This window comes from Hypomesus transpacificus, chromosome 3 (assembly GCF_021917145.1).
Source record: "Hypomesus transpacificus isolate Combined female chromosome 3, fHypTra1, whole genome shotgun sequence".
In the NCBI taxonomy this organism is placed as follows: Eukaryota; Metazoa; Chordata; class Actinopteri; order Osmeriformes; family Osmeridae; genus Hypomesus; species Hypomesus transpacificus.
In genome coordinates this window covers 1,968,937-1,987,678 of record NC_061062.1, presented here as the reverse complement: position 1 = coordinate 1,987,678, position 18,742 = coordinate 1,968,937, and the positions used below count along the sequence as shown (strand labels likewise).

At 48.9% G+C, this 18,742-nt stretch overlaps 1 protein-coding gene across 1 annotated transcript; it reads left to right on the top strand.

Moving 5' to 3' along the window:
• The first annotated feature begins 3,589 nt into the window (after positions 1-3,589).
• Positions 3,590-16,953, top strand: peli2 (pellino E3 ubiquitin protein ligase family member 2). Its single transcript, XM_047049380.1, has 6 exons — positions 3,590-3,924; positions 7,941-8,070; positions 10,414-10,515; positions 11,129-11,326; positions 11,913-12,101; positions 13,627-16,953. Exons 1-6 carry the CDS (start codon positions 3,848-3,850, stop codon positions 14,203-14,205), a joined length of 1,275 nt encoding a protein of 424 aa, XP_046905336.1. The 5' UTR covers positions 3,590-3,847; the 3' UTR covers positions 14,206-16,953.
• Positions 16,954-18,742: the final 1,789 nt, after the last annotated feature.

Genomic DNA, 18,742 nt, shown 5'->3' with positions numbered 1-18,742 from the left:
GCTGTTCTTTCCCAAGTCTTGTGAAACATTGTGCAAGCCAGACATTCATCCCTGCGTTCATCATCGCCACCACTGTGGGCAGAACAGGAAGTGAGGCAGCTGCCACAAACTGTAATAACAACTTATGGAGAATAACTGCCCTTTAGTCAGCATTTTGGAAACTTTCACACTCTCCACTTCCTCAGGGCCTTTTGTTGTGGCAGGTTGTAGCAGGAATGTATCCCAAGAGATATATTCCCAAGCAAAAGTAGGAGGAGGGAGTTGGAGCGAATGACTGTGATGGATGACAGTATTTGATGAAGTCGATATTTCTTCTTCTGTGGTCTGTTAATCACCTGGAGGCACATCTGAGGTCCCTCAGGAGGGTGGGGAGATGCAACAAGAGGTCTGTTGTTTAGATGGGGTGTGTGTTTTGGGGGGGGGAGGCACATTCTTCCCATTCCCCCCCACTGTCATGCTGCAGTCAGCTGATTGGAAGCCAGGCCTACTCCATCAGGGAGTTCCAGCGACACCACAGGCGCAACAGAACCCAAACACTGACCTCTCTGCTCTGGCCCCTCTCCTGGAGATGCCTTCTGCATCTGTTGGGATCTGATTTACACACTTTAATATATGCAGAAGAAATGTATTGTCTTTTTCTTTTCTTTTTTTACAATTTGTGAGAAATATGCTCACTGTAATTGGAGCCATAATGGGTCCTTACTGGCTGCTGTTTCTTGCTTTTACTGAAGAATTTGAAGCAGAGTGAAGCACTTCCTCTCAGCCAGACCCAGTGGGGTACATGTGCCGCTGGTTTTGGGGAGTGGCATTTCTTTTATTTTCTTGTGAAATGTTACTCAAGATGCAGCAAATGACACATGGCAGTTACTGGAAAACTCATACGCCATCGCAGGAAAAGAACCAAGTAAATGAACTCCATGTGAAGCTTTGGAATTCTGGAGGAATAACAAAGCCTACAAAGGCTTGAGTAAACGCACACATGTAAAACAGTCTCCCGCACAGTCCCATGACTCCTAAGGACCTTTTCGTGTTCACTTCCAGCTGCCTCGCTTCACCCACTCCTGGGAGGTGGGGGCTGGGATGTGGGTGAGGAAGTAAAATGCTGCTTTGTCCTCACTGTGCCATCCAGATTTACGTGGTTACTCCCTATTGTGCAATCCAGTTGCTGTGTTGAGCCTCTGTTGCTCATGCATCCTGCCTAGTAACATCAGCCTCCTCCTCCTAAACATAGATCTACACACACACACACACACACACACACCTCAAACACACAACCACCATAGCAAATCCCTCCCTCCATCTGCTATCTATCACTGTGGTATGTGCTACAGAACCTTTGATCCCCTACTCCACTGTGTGTGTGTGTGTGTGTCCTTGTATAGGAGCTTGCATGTGTGTATGATTGGGAGTGTACATGTGTGTGTGGGAGTGGAGCCCGATATGAAAAAGGAGTTATATGGAAATGGCTTTGAACAGGAGACAATACCCTGTGGATGAAAGAGGGCGTGGAAGGACAGACAGACACACACTGTGTCTGTCTGTAAACCCTCATTAGAACCAGGGCTGTTTCAGCTTGCTCAGGGCCTAGTCTGCAGTTTGGTTAAACGCTGATGGCAAGTATAGCTCGGTCCCTGTGCACCACCATATCATGCTGACGGTAACTCCCGGTTACTATTCATGGCCGTGTGTACGCGTATAGGAACAGGAACCTATAAATGTCGTGGGTTAATCTGTCTGTGTTACTTGCAGATGGACAGATAAGATTAGAACGTCTGTGACCTCTTCCCAGTCTTAGGCCCCAGAGCCATCAGAGCTGCTTGACGATGCCGTACGCACGGTTGAGCACTCCCAGGAGAGGCCCACAGTCACCCCCATACCTTTTGTTTTTGTGCAAAGTGTTATTGTGCTTTGAAACTGGACACCTGTTCAGATGTAAGGCCGTAACAGCCAGGGGGGACCAGTGAGGGGGGGTGGACTCCTGCTCCTGTACCAGGCAGAGGAAAGGGCAGCTCCAGGGTGGAGGAGAGGAGAGCTCCAGGGTGGAGGAGAGGAGAGCTCCAGGGTGGAGGAGAGCTCCAGGGTGGAGGAGAGGACAGCTCCAGGGTGGAGGAGAGCTCCAGGGTGGAGGAGAGGACAGCTCCAGGGTGGAGGAGAGCTCCAGGGTGGAGGAGAGGAAAGCTCCAGGGTGGAGGAGAGGAGAGCTCCAGGGTGGAGGAGAGGACAGCTCCAGGGTGGAGGAGAGGAAAGCTCCAGGGTGGAGGAGAGGAGAGCTCCAGGGTGGAGGACAGCTCCAGGGTGGAGGAGAGGAGAGCTCCTAGCACTGAGCCTAGTGAAAACAGGACAGGGACAGTGATGGAAAGAAGGTGTCAAACTAATGTGTACAAGTGGCACCTTCGTTCAGTCAGAAAGGTGTGTGTTTCTGGACATGTGGTCTGGGTTCAAATAAGAGTGTGTGGTTTTATTTTGTTTTTGTTTACATACTTTACATTTTTCTGACATATATATATTTGTTATCTTATCTTAGTCAAATGTTTATTTCAAGACGTATATGTTAGATTTTATATAACAGAAGGGATGGGTCAGCTGTGTAGTCGTCTGCAGGGAAGGCTAGTTAAGGCATATGGAGACACTTTGACTCCTCTGTGGTTGTTTTCACAGGCAGAGGAGGGTGTCATAAAGTGTACTGGGATGGGGGTTGGGTTGGAGGTTGCAAAGGATTACAAATGAACCTGATTGAGTTAAAGACAATGTGTTTTGGCTTGTTAGTGTTGGCCCATACAGTGCTGCAACAACAGACTAGATTCACGCCATTTACATTTTATCATCATCAGTTGGCAGGAAAGCACAGAAAAAAAACGAGACCGCTCGTAGTCAGACGTTGTGATACCGCAGTTACATCATCAAAAAAGATGACTTCGTGAATGTTGGCAACGGACCCCAATCAACTTTGCACCCAGCTGCCCCTCCACACATTATAAAAGGTCAGCAAAAAAGGCGTGCAGTGTTTTCCATGTGTTTACTGTAGCCAATGCGTTCGGATGAGGCCGTATTGCTGACAACGTGTTTGAACAATGACCCACAAAACAGCTGATTTTGTTGTTCTCTGGCACAACAGATGTTTACAGACCTATTTTGGCTTTCAATTGGAGACAATTGGACATGTCTGTCGTTACTTCAGTCACGAAATCCGTCACTCATGCAACTCTAATAAACTCTGACATATTCTTAACAACTCCACTAACTAGGTGAATGGTTAATAATAAGTATTGAAAGCTGTGTTGCTTGCCCCTAGACTGTAGCCTTTGTTTACATAATAGAAGGTGCCGCCTCAAAACCAGCCTCGACCATATGAGGTACACGCAAGAGGGATGTGTAGCTAAAATATAATCTATTCTTTGACACAAAAAAGAAAAAGAGCAATGTAAAGTAAACCCGATTGTTATCACTTTTAATCAATATATATTTAAAGTTAACTTCAAATAGATTGGAAGTCTAAAAACGTTTGTTGTCGACATTTTATAGCATGTCCCCCCCAGAAAAATTTAAGGAGCTAAGGATGGTATGCTCCGCCCTGCTCAAGGCTGTTTTTGTATCTGCTTCAGAGCGGAGTGAACCGCTTAATTACGTTAATGACTAGTGGTGGGTGTAATTTCCTCTAAAACAAAGTTTTAATCCCACGATTCGTTAAGGAAAACTGATTTACCCAGTGACGCGACGTATTAGACGGGATTTGTAGTGTAAAATGGTAATCTCTTACGCTTTTTGAAGGGAACTCCAGTCTACTCTCCCTTCGACTGGGACGAGCGCGTTAGATCGAGAGGAGCCTGCTGTACCGAGGAAAAGCCTCATGTTTTCGTCAAGTCAAGAGGAGCACTGTGCCCTGACCAAAGACCCAGTGAAATACGGAGAGCTGGTAGTCTTAGGGTAAGATCACTTATAAATAATTGTATTGAATATAAACTCGTTTAACGTAATACATTTGACATTTAAAGTAAGGAAAAGTTTGTGTTGATGTAGACTACACGTTTGCAGTTATTATAACCGCTGGCACGTTTCCTTGTCTGAAAATTTATTTTTTGAGACGTTTTAAGTAATTTATTTTTTACTGTCAACAATGGCCCAGGAATAAATGATTTGTTTACACAGGCAGAACGTTGTAAAGCTCGAGCCACTCCGACAAATTCACGCGATCACGTTACCCAACAAATCAGGCACGTGTGTAATCAGGAAAGCGTAGCCTAAATTTAAAAAACTCAAGTCTTAAACGCCCTACTGTAGGTTTTTTTGCCCGCTGTCGTGGCCGATAAGACGACACGGGAACACCTCAACGAGGTAACTGATAACGTTTGTTGATGGTAAACCTGAGGCACACATGAAAAGGACTTCGTGTTAATGTGGAATTCCTATAAAGTTACAGCGCCAAGGTCTGCGCGCTCTGTTTCAACTTTGTACACAAGCAGCAGCGACTGCAGTCAGGTTTAGGAATTCGGAAGTGCTGCTGTCCCCTCCCCCAGTCCTTCGTACTGTTATAAAAAAGAGCCACCGAGCCGCAGTCGACTTGTGACTTCAAGGTAGAGAGGAGAGCTCGGGGTTTTCTCAAAAACATTTAGGTGGACATTGAACAGCCAGTTTCTCACATTCAACTAAAGTATAACGTGCACACAAAAAGGTTGTGATCACAACACGCAGGTTCCCCCCCCCCCCCCCCAGTCGTTCAAATCTTTACTTCTTAAACCGTTTCAAGACTGTTACCAAGTAATATTTGAATATTATTAATAATATACATGGCAAACTCACCCCAAGGTAAAGGCTGACCTGAGATAGTTCCCAGACCAGGGCCCAATGGCTATCCTACCACAAGGCCTCAGTTTGATTGACTTCTAATGAAAGAATAACAGAAGTGTTTCAAACCCTGGACCATGTTTAATGTTAGGCTGCTAGTCCAGCCTATGGTCGAAAGTTAGCCTTGTTCTACATTCATGGTACGGTGTCATTATAAAAGATTGATGGGGACGGTACGAAATAATGCATAAGTCATTTCTCTCGAGTTAGCTGCTTTGAGAATTTCATCTATGAGGCATCTGTTAAAAGCATTTTGGTTTAGGTGCTTTTGAAAGATTAATGTAGGGCCTACAAGAATATGGTTCTGTCCTCCCTCTTTCTTAAATACCCATTCTCTGTCTCTGTGTCTCTCTGTGTCACTTCTCTCTCTCTAAATCCTGTCACATTAGAGCGCTTAAATTTGTACCCCCTGAGAACAAACACTGCTCTTGATGAGTTGGGAAGCGACGCAACGCCGTCTTGAGCGTCGGCGGTCCGGTGGGTCCCCGGTCCTGGTGGAGTCAGGGTCACTGTGCCCACCCTCCCCTGGCAGCGCGTGGTGCCGCTGGCCCCGACCAGCAGGGAGGCTGGGGGGGGGGGGGGGGGATGAAAGGAGGGATTGATCAGCGCCTCCACCTCTCCCTCCTCTCCCTGTCCATTGTTCCTGCCGGCAGACTGGTCCTATTGAGAAGACGCTGTGTGGGTCCTGCTGTGGGGAACGCCAGCGGTACACTGGTACGACCCCAGAATGCTGCCGCTGGTCATCTCTGACCTGAGGCTGCAGGGAGCTGATGTGGCCATGCAACCATAGCCAGCCATGACAACCAGAGCTCCACCGAGCCCTCATGGTTACAGATGGGCTTTTTATATATTTATTTTTGCCTTTTATCATCTGTTGTTATTGACAGGACAGTTGGAGAGAGAGAGGGGGGTGGGGGAGACATGTAGGCCTAACAGCCCTGGACTTCTCTGGCGTTTTCGCTCCTACGTGACCTAAGAATGAACCAGCCAGTCATGCTGCTCGTCATGACTATCTCTAACGAATCGCCCTGCCTTCTCGTCTCTTTACATGCTACACATGTAGAGAGAGAGAGCGTGTGTGTGCGTGTGTGTGTCGGAGCTAGAGGACAGTTGAAAGCCTCTAATCCTTCCTGCTGAGTATCGGTCTAAATCCATTCCCTGTCTGGCACAGGTCAGAAGGGAAAGGGATTACAATTAGCCGCCGCTTCAGCGTTAAAGAGGCTGTTCTAGCGAGAGCCGTGACACAGAGGTTCAGGTGAAACAGACTTCCTGTCAGTCACAAAGAACTCATCGTGTGTGTCAGGTCTCACCCAGGTGGAGGGGAGCCACTGCTGAGGCATGCTGGGATACGGGGTAGTTACACCAGAGCTTTGCTCATTTTGGGCTTCGAACTAGGAACCTCCGACTCGCAAGCGCGACAACTAACCAGCTAAGCCACCAGAAAGCTAGCTTTTCTCTGGTGCGGGTGGACTGTACTTATACTGAGGAGTGAGTTTAACCAATCCCCCTCGGCTACACTGAAATCAGACTAGTAGAGGCAATCAGGTAGGCCTACACGAGCATGAGCCACACAGCAACGCAGGTTAGGGAGCAGTGCGTTGACTGAAGAGCCAGCCTCGTCCTCAGAGGCAGGGGGATAGAGGCTGGTCAGGGGGCTGGAGGGCTCTCCTAGTTCTCCTGGGCTGTGTGGAGGCCCCAGCCTCGTCCTCTGAGGGTTCCTACTGCAGTCCAACTATGAACTCTCTGCTGACTGAGACCATGTGTTCCCCAGCCTGCCTGGCCGTGGTAGGACAGGTGGCCTGGAGGGGGGAGGGGGGGGGGGGGGGGGGGGGGGGGGGGGGTGGGGGGGGGGGGGGGGCGGGCATGTGTGTTGGATGGAGCAGAGCATGGGGTGTCTCAGCTGCAGAGACCAGCTGGCAGAGAGACAGAGAGAGAGAGAGACAGAGAGACAGAGAGACAGAGAAATAATGACTGGACTGGAAGGTAGGGTCAGTCACGAACTCACCATGGAAAGGCAGACAGGGGGAAGTGTTTCACTTCCTCAAACAAAAACCCTTTTTTCAGATCATCTCAGACTATATTCTAATGTATGATGATTTTCATCTATCTTTTGCTTTTATCCAAAGGGGATACACAGTACAGGAGGGATTTGCACCTACAGCTTCTTATTCTACAAGTGCTCTACCCACTAAGCCATCGCCTCCCCCTAGTTTGATAGGACGGTACAACCGTACCAGTGGAGGAAAGTTGTGTTTTGAGAGCATCTGGCCGAGGTCCGGGCCATCACAAGGCTCCTAAACATAGACCAAATGAAAACACTCTGGGCAGAGTAGCTGTTACGATGAAGACATTTTGCGGAGGGGTATTTTTGATCGAGTCGGTTCGGATTTCACTCCTGTTGGGGAAAGAGACCTATTCTGGCATGTGGTGGAAGCGTGTGAGTCAGTGTTCCAGTCTGTCTGCCTGCGCTGTCCTGGAAAGGCCAGCCTGTGTGACGCGCATCCTCCCCTCTGCCCCGGGACAGGAACAGCTGGAGGTCTGGAGCTTCAGGAGCCGACAGACACAGGAACCACTATTGAGTCTTTTATGTAACAGTTGTAATCCAAGGTGATGCTTGCCTTACGGGACTAATATGGATGGTTGCCTTTGCGATGATGCCTCTGACCAAAGTGGATGTGGGACCCAGGCCAGGGCCCTCCCTCCAGAACGACTGTTTTATTTATCCTTCTGTCCCAAAGATACTCTGTGTTTTGGCCTAGCTAAAACAAAGTTCTTACTCTACTGAGACTTACCTTTTTGTCTGTTTCTCTCTTTGTCCCTCTCTCTCTGTATCTATATGTCTGTATCTCACTCTGTCACTCCTCCCTCTTTCTTTCTGTCTTTTTCTTTCTCTCTCTCTCTCTCTCTCTCTCTCTCTCTCTCTCTCTCTCTCTCTCTCTCTCTCTCTCTCTCTCTGTCTCACTCTCTCTCTGTCTCTCTCCTCCCTCACTGTCTCCTCTCTCTCTCTCTCTCTCTCTCTCTCTCTCTCTCTCTCTCTCTCTCTCTCTCTCTCTCTCTCACTGTCTCTCTCACTGTCTCTCTCTATATCAATGTCTCAGGTACAATGGCTCCCTGCCCAACGGGGACCGCGGTCGAAGGAAAAGCAGGTTTGCTCTCTACAGAAGGACGAAGGCCAACGGTGTCAAACCCAGCACCGTCCACATCCTCACCACTCCCCAGGCCAGCAAGGTAAACACTGCAGGAACAAGGCGTGATTTCAAGAAACATCAACAGACACCTCTGTTGATTGAAGTACCTGTCCAGAGTCTGTGTAAGCAATCACCTGAAGGAGCAATTCTACTCAGCGAAAACAAGCATTTGTTTTCTCTGGGTTGGTGTTTGTTGTGTCGTAGATAAGCTGCTGGTGTAAGCCCCTCCCCCTAGCTGTGGTCTGGGGGAGAGTGTGTGTCAGGAAGGCCAGTTCCAGGACTACATGTCTGTCCTCTCACATTCCTGACTCTGGTCTCCTAGCAAAGACAGACAAACAAGCCGGAGGGTACGCTGACGTCGGCACTTCTCCCAGGCCCTCGCTTCAAAACCAAAACACTCCCCTGGCTCCAAGGCCTTATGGGGTTGGGTTACTCTCTCTCTCTCTCTCTCTCTGTCTGTCTCTCTCTCTGTCTTTTCTCTCTCTGTCTCTCACTGTCTCTCTCTCACTGTCTCTCTCTCTCTCTGTCTGTCTGTCTCTCTCTGTCTGTCTCTCTCTGTCTCTCACTGTCTCTCTCTCTGTCCTTTCTCTCACTGTCTGACTCTCTCCCACACCCCACAGTGTGACAAACGTGTGTTGATGGTTATCGTTGAGGCTGAGCTATGTGGGCTAGCTGCTAGCTGATTAGGGTTAGGAGTCGTTTCCCAGAAGGTCTGAGAGGCAGATAGCACCAGGCTGTGTCACAACCAACCACATCCCTCCACACGAGGACGCCGCTTCAGGGAAAAGGAGAAGCTCTCTGGGTGGTGACCTTGCTCACCCTTCACCTCCCCGACACCCTCCTCCACCAACACCAGCTCTGGATTAGTAGGGTGAAGTTTGGAGGAAGTTGACCACACACACACACACACACAGGCTGTTGAAAATAGCTGTTCCTTCAGAGGCGGACAGGAATAGAGGCGTGTTTTTGAGTGTTCCTGGCCCTCATTGGCGGTCCTGTTTAGCTGTAGCACTGCTGACATGGTGGAATCCGGCAGCTCTGTGCTAGAGACAACAAGGCTGCAGCTCAGTCAGTAATGTCTGTTTCATTCAGTTTTCTTTATCCCGCTCTCTCTTACCCTCCTTCCCTTTCTCTAGCTCTCTCTCCCTCCCTCTATCTAGTATACACTTTCCTCTCTACCTCCTCTTGGAATGCCTTTATTCCCCCCCCTTCTCTAAATGTGTTTATTCTTTATTTCCTCTTTCTAAATGTCCCTCCCTCCCCCCCTCTGTCTCTGTGTCTCTCTCTGTGTCTCTCTCTCTCTCTCCCACCCAGTGTTCCCATATGAGCTGTGAGCAGGCTGAGTGTGACACACGTGACGGCACCCTGGTGCTCACGGCAGATAATGAGCACAGCTGATCTCTGCCACCCAGCCAGCCCCCCATTCAGACCCTGCCTCTGCTCTCTAATCTGCACACTTGATCTCAAATGCAGGTCTGTGTGTGTGTGTTTGCTCCTGAAGGGGTTCTCAAACAACAACGTTAGTCTTTCTCTCTCAGTGGTTTTTAATCTTGTTGGGTCAACCTCTCTCCCCTCCCAGACCCAGGTGGAAGGGAACCTCTCTCCCCTCCCTGACCCAGGTGGAGGGGAACCTCTCTCCCCTCCCTGACCCAGGTGGAGGGGAACCTCTCTCCCCTCCCTGACCCAGGTGGAAGGGTTGGGCTCTGTTCCTTCTGTAATACAGACAAGCTTCTCTGTCTGCTGCTGCAGCCCACTGCTGCTCCCACTTGCTCACTCCCTGACTCACATGTTTGCGAAGCGGAAATCACAGATTAGTGCTAGCTGGTTGGCTGGTTGGTTGACAGGCTGGCTGGCTGTTGGATGTGGAAGTGTGTCTCTACTGGTTTGGCTCCTCTCCCCCTCTTTAGGCAGGTCAGCTGATAGCCTGGCATCTGTTGACCACCAGAGGACACTTAATGGTTGCTGTCATGGGAGTGTTACTTCACAGGAACACAACCCCCCCCCCCCCCCCCCCCCCCCACTCAAAGTGCTTTAGTCCCTGGCCTGTAGTGTGCAGTGATCTTGGCAAGAGTATTGCAACAGTACTGGCCCTGATTGTTGAGGGGACTGGGCATGCTCACATCATGATCCGCAGCCTGAGCCACTGTGGACTTTGACAAAGTACTCAAAGTCACATGGTACTGGTTCACATGGCCAGCTTCCTGATTCCATCAACAGGAAGCACAAGGCCTTTGTTGTTGTGGCTTTATGTAGCGTCAGACATGATCAACGTGAAGTTCAGTCGCCAGTATTAGCGCTTTGATCCTTCTATGAAGGATCTCACTGTGTTACAGTTGTGAGAACAGATCCAGTCTCTGAAACATATCCTTTGTTTGTGTTCCAGGCGGTGCACTGTAAAGGCCAGCACAGTATCTCCTACACCCTGTCCAGGAACCACACTGTGGTGGTGGAGTACTGCCATGACAAAGACACCGACATGTTTCAGGTAAAGACCAACCGCCAACCAGGCAGCCATTTGGAAAAACGATTGTTGTGTTTATCGATGAAGCTCTGTTTCTAGAACTCTCCGCCACCACCAGAGACGATGGGGTTGTGCAGACACGGTCCTCATGGTCAGGCTGTTGCCAGGGCCCTCACCCACTGCTCTGCTGATCTGTGGAGACAGACTGGTACAAGCTGAGCAGATTGAGGAAGTGAAAGGAGAACATGAACGTGTTTAGTTCTGCCTGGGCCAGAATATGATCCGAGTTCCACCACATACCCTACGTATGACCTGTCGTGTCTCTGCGGCAAACATGATATGAGGTTTTTGTCCATGTCTGATATTTCTCCATTGACATGTCATGCTGTGTGTGATCACCTGACCAAGTCACATGTCATCTAGTCTAGAATGTTCTCAGAAATCATAGAAATGTACCTGGAACACGCCATCATTTTGCCCAAAAAACTTATATAGCCTATGAAATTGTTTACTGACCCCAAAAAGTTTTTTTCCTTTTATTCAGTTTGAACAACAACCTGTGCCTATAAGTTTGTCGTGAAGTTGCTACATCAGGACCTCATCATGTTCATTGATCATGTGACTGCGCTGCCTGCAGATCGGCCGCTCTACAGAGAGCCCTATAGACTTTGTGGTGACGGACACCGTGTCGGGGGGCCCTGAGGGAGAAGACACCCCCGTTACCCAGAGCACCATCTCCCGCTTCGCCTGCAGGGTGGTCTGCGAGCGCACCCCACCCTTCACCGCCCGCATCTACGCTGCCGGCTTCGACTCCTCCAAGAACATCTTCCTGGGGGTACGGAGGGAGGGAGGGAGAGAGGGGGGGAGGGAGGGTTACGGAGGGAGGGAGGGGTATGGAGGGAGGGAGGGGGGGTACGGAGGGAGGGGGGAGGGAGGGTTGTCTTCCTGTTTTCATTAGAGTAGGATGGATGGTTGGATGGATGGTTGGATGGCTGTTGATGTGGAAGTGTGTCTCTACTGGTTTGGCTCCTCTCCCCCTCTCTAGGGAGCTGAAGTTCATCTGTTCATCTCCTAACTTCATGTTCCATGGAACACTCCCCATGTCTTCATGGGTGTAAATGGGAAATGTGGATGCTCTCAGTTGCTCATTAACATTTACAGACATGATGGTTACTGCCCTGTTTTGCAAGTTGGAACACTGCCGCACTGCCAAAATGGAAGTTTGCCTGGAATGCAACTGACCACACAGAGCAAACTAGATTAGCAAACACAATTTCTACCAGCAGCACTGTTACGCAAGGACACTGTTTGCATGTGTGTGTGTGTGTTTGCCTGTGTGTGTGTGGGTGTGTTTGTCTCTGTGTGTGTGTGTGTGTTTGTCTGTGTGTGACATTGCTCTTGCTCCTCCCCAACCCTTCTAGGAGAAAGCCGCCAAGTGGAAGAACCCTGATGGTCACATGGATGGCCTGACGACCAATGGGGTGCTGGTGATGCACCCGAGGGGCGGGTTCACAGAGGAGTCGAAGCCGGGAGTGTGGAGGGAGATCTCTGTGTGTGGAGACGTTTACACCCTGAGGGAGACGCGCTCGGCCCAGACCAGAGGAAAGCTGGTGAGGAGCAGAGCTCACTCACACACTCATCCTCTCACACACTCACCTCTCACACACTCACCTCTCACTCACTCATCCTCTCTCACACTCATCCTCTCTCTCACACTCATCCTCTCTCACACACTCATCCTCTCTCACACTCATCCTCACACACTCATCCTCTCTCACACTCATCCTCACACACTCATCCTCTCTCACACTCATCCTCTCTCACACTCATCCTCTCTCACACTCATCCTCACACACTCATCCTCTCTCACACTCATCCTCTCTCACACTCATCCTCTCTCACACTCATCCTCTCTCACACTCATCCTCACACACTCATCCTCTCACACACTCATCCTCACACACTCATCCTCTCTCACACTCATCCTCTCTCACACTCATCCTCTCTCACACTCATCCTCACACACTCATCCTCTCTCACACTCATCCTCTCTCACACTCATCCTCTCTCACACTCATCCTCACACACTCATCCTCTCTCACACTCATCCTCTCTCACACTCATCCTCTCTCACACTCATCCTCACACACTCATCCTCTCTCACACTCATCCTCTCTCACACTCATCCTCTCTCACACTCATCCTCTCTCACACTCATCCTCACACACTCATCCTCTCACACACTCATCCTCACACACTCATCCTCTCTCACACTCATCCTCTCTCACACTCATCCTCTCTCACACTCATCCTCACACACTCATCCTCTCTCACACTCATCCTCTCTCACACTCATCCTCTCTCACACTCATCCTCACACACTCATCCTCTCACACACTCACCTCTCACTCACTCATCCTCTCTCACACTCATCCTCTCTCACACACTCATCCTCTCTCACACTCATCCTCACACACTCATCCTCTCTCACACTCATCCTCACACACTCATCCTCTCTCACACTCATCCTCTCTCACACTCATCCTCACACACTCATCCTCTCTCACACTCATCCTCTCTCACACTCATCCTCTCTCACACTCATCCTCACACACTCATCCTCTCACACACTCACCTCTCACTCACTCATCCTCTCTCACACTCATCCTCTCTCACACTCATCCAGCGTCTGTTGTTCTTTAAATAAACATCAAAGCTAATATAACAATAGAGACCACTTAAAACGTACATTTGTATGTTACTTATCTTATTTAAAAAGGGATTGTGTACAGTTTAAAACGTAAATGTCACCATTTGATGCACCGTACCAGATTAAAGCTTTCAGGTCATTCACACCTGCAGTCCCTTGGCAGATCCTTAAGATGCACCTCCTGAGTACACTCAGCATTATATTCAGCAGATGACATTTGTGCCCTCAGAGTAAACACCCTCACAAAACAAACCACTCATTTTCCACCTGACTCAGGTTTCCCTTTACATGCGTTAAGCACATTATCCCCAAAGGCACCCAACCTGTTTCCAGACGAGTTCCTAGCCAGCGCCCCCAGCCTCTGCGAGTAGCAGGTCTTCCTCTGTGCTTTTCTAACGTGCCGCGCCGCCTCGCTCCCCCTGCAGGTGGAGACAGAGAGTAACGTGCTTCTGGACGGCTCCCTGGTGGACCTGTGCGGGGCCACCCTGCTGTGGCGCACGGCCGACGGCCTCTTCCACACCCCCACCCAGAAGCACCTGGAGGCCCTGCGGCAGGAGATCAACGCGGGGCGGCCCCAGTGCCCCGTGGGCCTCAACACCCTGGCTTTCCCCAGCCTGCAGCGCAGCCGCGCCCTGCCCTCCCTGGAGGACAAGCAGCCCTGGGTGTACCTGGCGTGCGGTCACGTCCACGGCTATCACGACTGGGGCCACCGGTCGGAGCAGGAGCCCAACGCCCAGCGGGAGTGCCCCATGTGCAGGACGGTGGGGCCCTACGTGGCCCTGTGGCTGGGCTGCGAGCCGGCCTTCTACGTGGACACTGGAGCTCCCACGCACGCCTTCGTACCCTGCGGACACGTGTGCTCCGAGAAGTCGGCCAAGTACTGGGCGGAGATCCCCCTGCCCCACGGCACGCACGCCTTCCACGCCGCCTGCCCCTTCTGCGCCACCCAGCTCAGCCTCGCCCAGGGCTGCGCCAAGCTCATCTTCCAGGGACCCATCGACTGATCCGCGGGGGGTCTGTGTCTGGCCCCCGGGTGGTGGGCAGGGAGGGCAGGAGTGCCAACATGCTGTGAAACTGTTCCCGTTTCCTTCTCTTCAGTTCGTTTTTTTTGTCTGTTCTATATATTTGTTCTCTCTTCTCACCTGACTGTGGAGGGGGTCCAGTCCTCCCCAGGCAGGCTGGGGTGTGCTCAGCCGCTGTGTGGTCCTAACCTCCATGCAGCTTAACCCAGAGGCAGCGGTCCATTACACTGTGTTTGACTTGGACTTCCTCTGGGTCTTTGGAGGGCCGCTGGGACAAACGCAACACACAGATGTGGAGCACACTTGACTTGAGGCTGGACAACCAAACCCTCTCAACTGAACTGTCAGACACCCGTTCGTTTTTTTGTTTTCAACAGAGCTGAAAACTCTTTTCTTTTTTTTTTGCTGATGATGCTGCTCATTTCAAGTACAAGGGCTATGAAATAGGGGTGAGAGAGAGTTGTTTGGACTACCCGTAGTGAACCCTCACGTCAGTCCCGTCTTCTTCCAGCGGACAGGGCCGGTCTGAGATTCTCCCCGCCGGTTCCCGCTGGCTTTGAGATGAATGATTCCTGCAGTGCCCGACAGCTGGCCTGTTGGCTGTGAGAAGGTCAGAGCCTGCGATGCTCATCTGGTGGAACAGGCTGCAAGGCCCTAAAGAACATGGAACCTGGGCGCTGAGCTGTCTGTTCGCTTGGAGAACTGACCTGAGACTAAAGTCAACACAAACCTTTCTCTGTGTGTACATACATGCATCTGAGTGCCTAGGAAGCCCAGTGAATCCTGGGAATATTTTTTTGCTCGATTAAAAAAAAAAAAAAAAGCTATTTTGTTGAAGGTGTAGGGTTCGAATTTTAAATACAATGTAAGTATAAAGATATGAAAGCCGATATGGGGGTCCCTTTCCACATTTTTATCTTTTTAAGAAGTATTTTACTACACTGAGGCCCGTGTACAGTTTTCTAATGAAAATGTTAATATATTTTTCTCTTGTTTAACTATTGTGTGCAGTAGGTTAAACTGTGCAGGTTTGTTTCATGTGTCAACACTCTGTAGAACTCAACCAGAGCTACCCCCTCTCCCCCATCACAAAACAAGTGGCTACGTCAATCAACATAGTGAACCATGATGGCAATGAATGTATTCCAATACATGGATTCTCCTCACCAACTGTGCTTTATCCTGAATTGCAGCTATTCCTTCAGTGAATGGCTCGATCTGTTTCGAATCAACGTAGCTCTACTGCAAACCCGCACAGGCGTTTCATGACGTCACAAAGGCCTTGTTCAGCAGTTGAGAGCGTGTACCTTTTTTTAGGAGCGTTCTCTCGGGCACATCCATCCACACCTGTGAGCTGGGTTTGGCCTCGCCCCGCACTCAAAGTTCCTGAGTTTGATCTGCACTGTTCCATTCTTAGCTTTATGGCGTGTCTGGGTGCGATCCAGTGATTTGTACACTGCATAGCCTGGCCTAGTCACAGGCTGCAGCAGTACAGGATTATACCAAATAATATGAGGCTGGACTGTTTCCTCTCCAGACGCCTCCTTCAACCCAAAGTGTTGCTGTAAACGAACTTGGAACCAAAACTCTGAGAACAGTCTGGTCTTTCCCTCGCTGGCACTGTGCGCTCACCAGGCGCCGAGGATCAGAATATTATCTTGCACAATGCCAATCTTTTTTCTTTTCTTTTTTTTTTTATCCAATTGTGGAAATTGATTAAGTGGTCCAAAGAAGCTTATGAATGAGAGCAGACATTTAAGTTAGGGAAAGTACAAAGCTATACTTTTCAACAACGTTGAAGCCAAATGATTTAGACATTACGTGGGTCTCCGTTATGCGAACGGGCTCCCTTCCTAGGGTGACCCTGAAAAGGAGGACACTTGGGTCCAATCCCAGGACAATCCCAAAAAGTTGTTGACTACTGCCCCCCCCCCCCCCCTTGTGTTCGGAGCAAAAAATGATGTTAAGGAAGAGTCCCCGTCAGAACTAGCATTATCCTTGTGCCGTTGCCTAGCGCAGGCATGCCGTTCTAAAGCCCCTTTCCCCCTACTAGTACTCCTCACGTCTATATCAATTAGACAGAGCTTACAGAAGGCATTATATTGATCTTTGCTGCTCTTAGTGGCAAAGTGGAGTTCTGAACTCCACGTAGGTTTGAAGGAGGTCTTTCTTTTGGCATCTGAAAGCCTACGCGAGTGGTAAATTGCGACGGTGGGCAGGAAGGGGCAAAAGGGAGGACACGCAACAGCTGTCCGGACAAAGGGCTGGAAAACTGGACTATCCGGACGACATCCAGATGTCTGATCACCCTATACTTTCCCCGTGACATACGTACTGCATGGCGGACCGCTGAGATGCTGTTGGGTTCGCTGCCTTAGCGGGGTGAAGCCGTGTTCACGGCCCGGCAGATCGAGGCCAAGAGAGGCTTGTTTTTGTGATTTCTCTGCGGAGCAGGGTGACAGACGTGTTCTACTGTGGCATTCCTTTCAACACTAGCTGTACGCGTTATTCTAGTACCTATACAGTTCCCTTCACGGTCCCGTTGACGTGCTCTGTAGCCTACCACTACCAACAACAAGCAGCCGCAGTAAACATTCCCCGTAGAAGACTTGGGTGTGGTCCGTGATGACCTCGGGCGCTGGGACTGTCTCTGTAACTCTGAACACAGGCCATGACACGCACTGATGCCCTCAATGCCTACTTGCAAAAATAAACAAAAGAAGAAAAAAAAATAACATTAGTCTGTTCTTTATTTATTTTATTTTTTTTATGACTCAAATGTTCTTTATGTTGCGTTGGTATGATCAATAATTAACATAACTCTAATTGTGAAAAGGTACTGCTATAAGGTTTCTGTCTCTGTACTCTTACTGTAAAAGGTAGGGCTTGTGTTTGGTCTCCGAACCCTTTTTAGAAGTGACAGGAAACATGCGGAGGGTAATGCATATAGGGAGATGGTGAGCCACCCAGCACAAAATGATCTTCAGTTTATTATATTAGTGTGGCTTTGGTTGTGGTTGCCAGCAAGTTACATCATTCTTCGGTTTCAGAATTTCCTTTTCCATCAAATTGATTTCATTTTTATAGTTCAAAAGGTCAGATTATTTGATCTGGCTTGTCAGATCAGATCAGTCCTGTCTTCATTCAGAAGCCTCCCCTCTTCTGCCAGGGTGTGATTCCCTGTAGCTGCCACACAGGGGCGCTATTCCCTCAACTATAGTGTAGCGCTGCCAGATCCACAATAATTATCTTAAATGACAAACAACATGGAGAGAAAATTGCATTTTATCAATGAAAAATAACAATTGTGGATATAAACGGATGTATAAATGCTGGGCCTATTACTTCATTTAATTGATCTGCATCTGTATAAATATCTCAAGCCCAAAGGCTTCAATACATTTCAGCCATGCTCATGCCACGTGCAGATCAATTAAAGCATGAGCATGGCTGAAATGTATTGAAGCCTTTGGGCTTGAGATATTTATACACATTATTTGATTTGATTAACTGGATCACTTATGATGTAATTAATGCCATAACATATAAATTATAGCTTATTGTTTCTCAATATGCAAAGTAAATAATACGTAGGACTATTTTTTATTTTTTTTTACACCAAGCAATCCCGGTAAAATGGTGGGTGGGTCCAAGTCACGCGCATATACCGTTTATTTTTTGACTTTGTAGAATAATTATGTATGCGTGTGGGTGTTTTGTACAATGATGGTGACATTTTCCATCATCCATATGTGACTTCATCTCCTCTAAAATAAGGGAACATGAAAGGATTTAAATACATAACATGTCAGTTAGGCAGTTGGAGAAGGAAGGAGCCGTGGGATACCATGCTACCTAATTAACATTTCTCCGGTTGATGTGAGGAAGTTCATGTGTCTGCTCCCGCGCCTGTTTTTCTGAATGACAGAGGAGACACTGAAGGTGACAGCATGCTAATTTGGAGATCACTGGTTGGCTTCCCTGCTTTATGTGGGGCAGGGTTATGCAAATTAATAAAACTGACAAGAGTGTCTTACCAGAGCCAGTTTACTTAATGTACAAAGTAGCCATTTTTATGGACTTTTGTACACTTACAGAAAAATATATTCAAGACCACAGAAATTACATGAACTGATAATTGGGAATGACTAAAGCATGAAATTAACTTTCAGTATTTGAGCTAAAAACCCAAATTCGGTTACATTTGCCAATTCTTAGAACCATGGCTCTTACACGTAGGCCTGTGTAAGCTGAATCTGAAGCTGTTGTTATAAAGCAGTCATTTTCAAAGAAAACGCGCTTAATTATATTTCCCATCAAGGTGGATATACAACCCATGAAAGACGCTTGGAAAACGCTACTTAACGCCAAGTCTGTCGACGTTCTCCGGTCTGCAGCGTTTGAGGTGTCCATCAACTCTGCACCACAAACACACTAAGAGGGAAACAGAGACAATGTCTGTTATTCCTTCAGCCGGCTGACAGTCTCAAGCAGGATGCCTGTCTGACTTCTTCCGAGG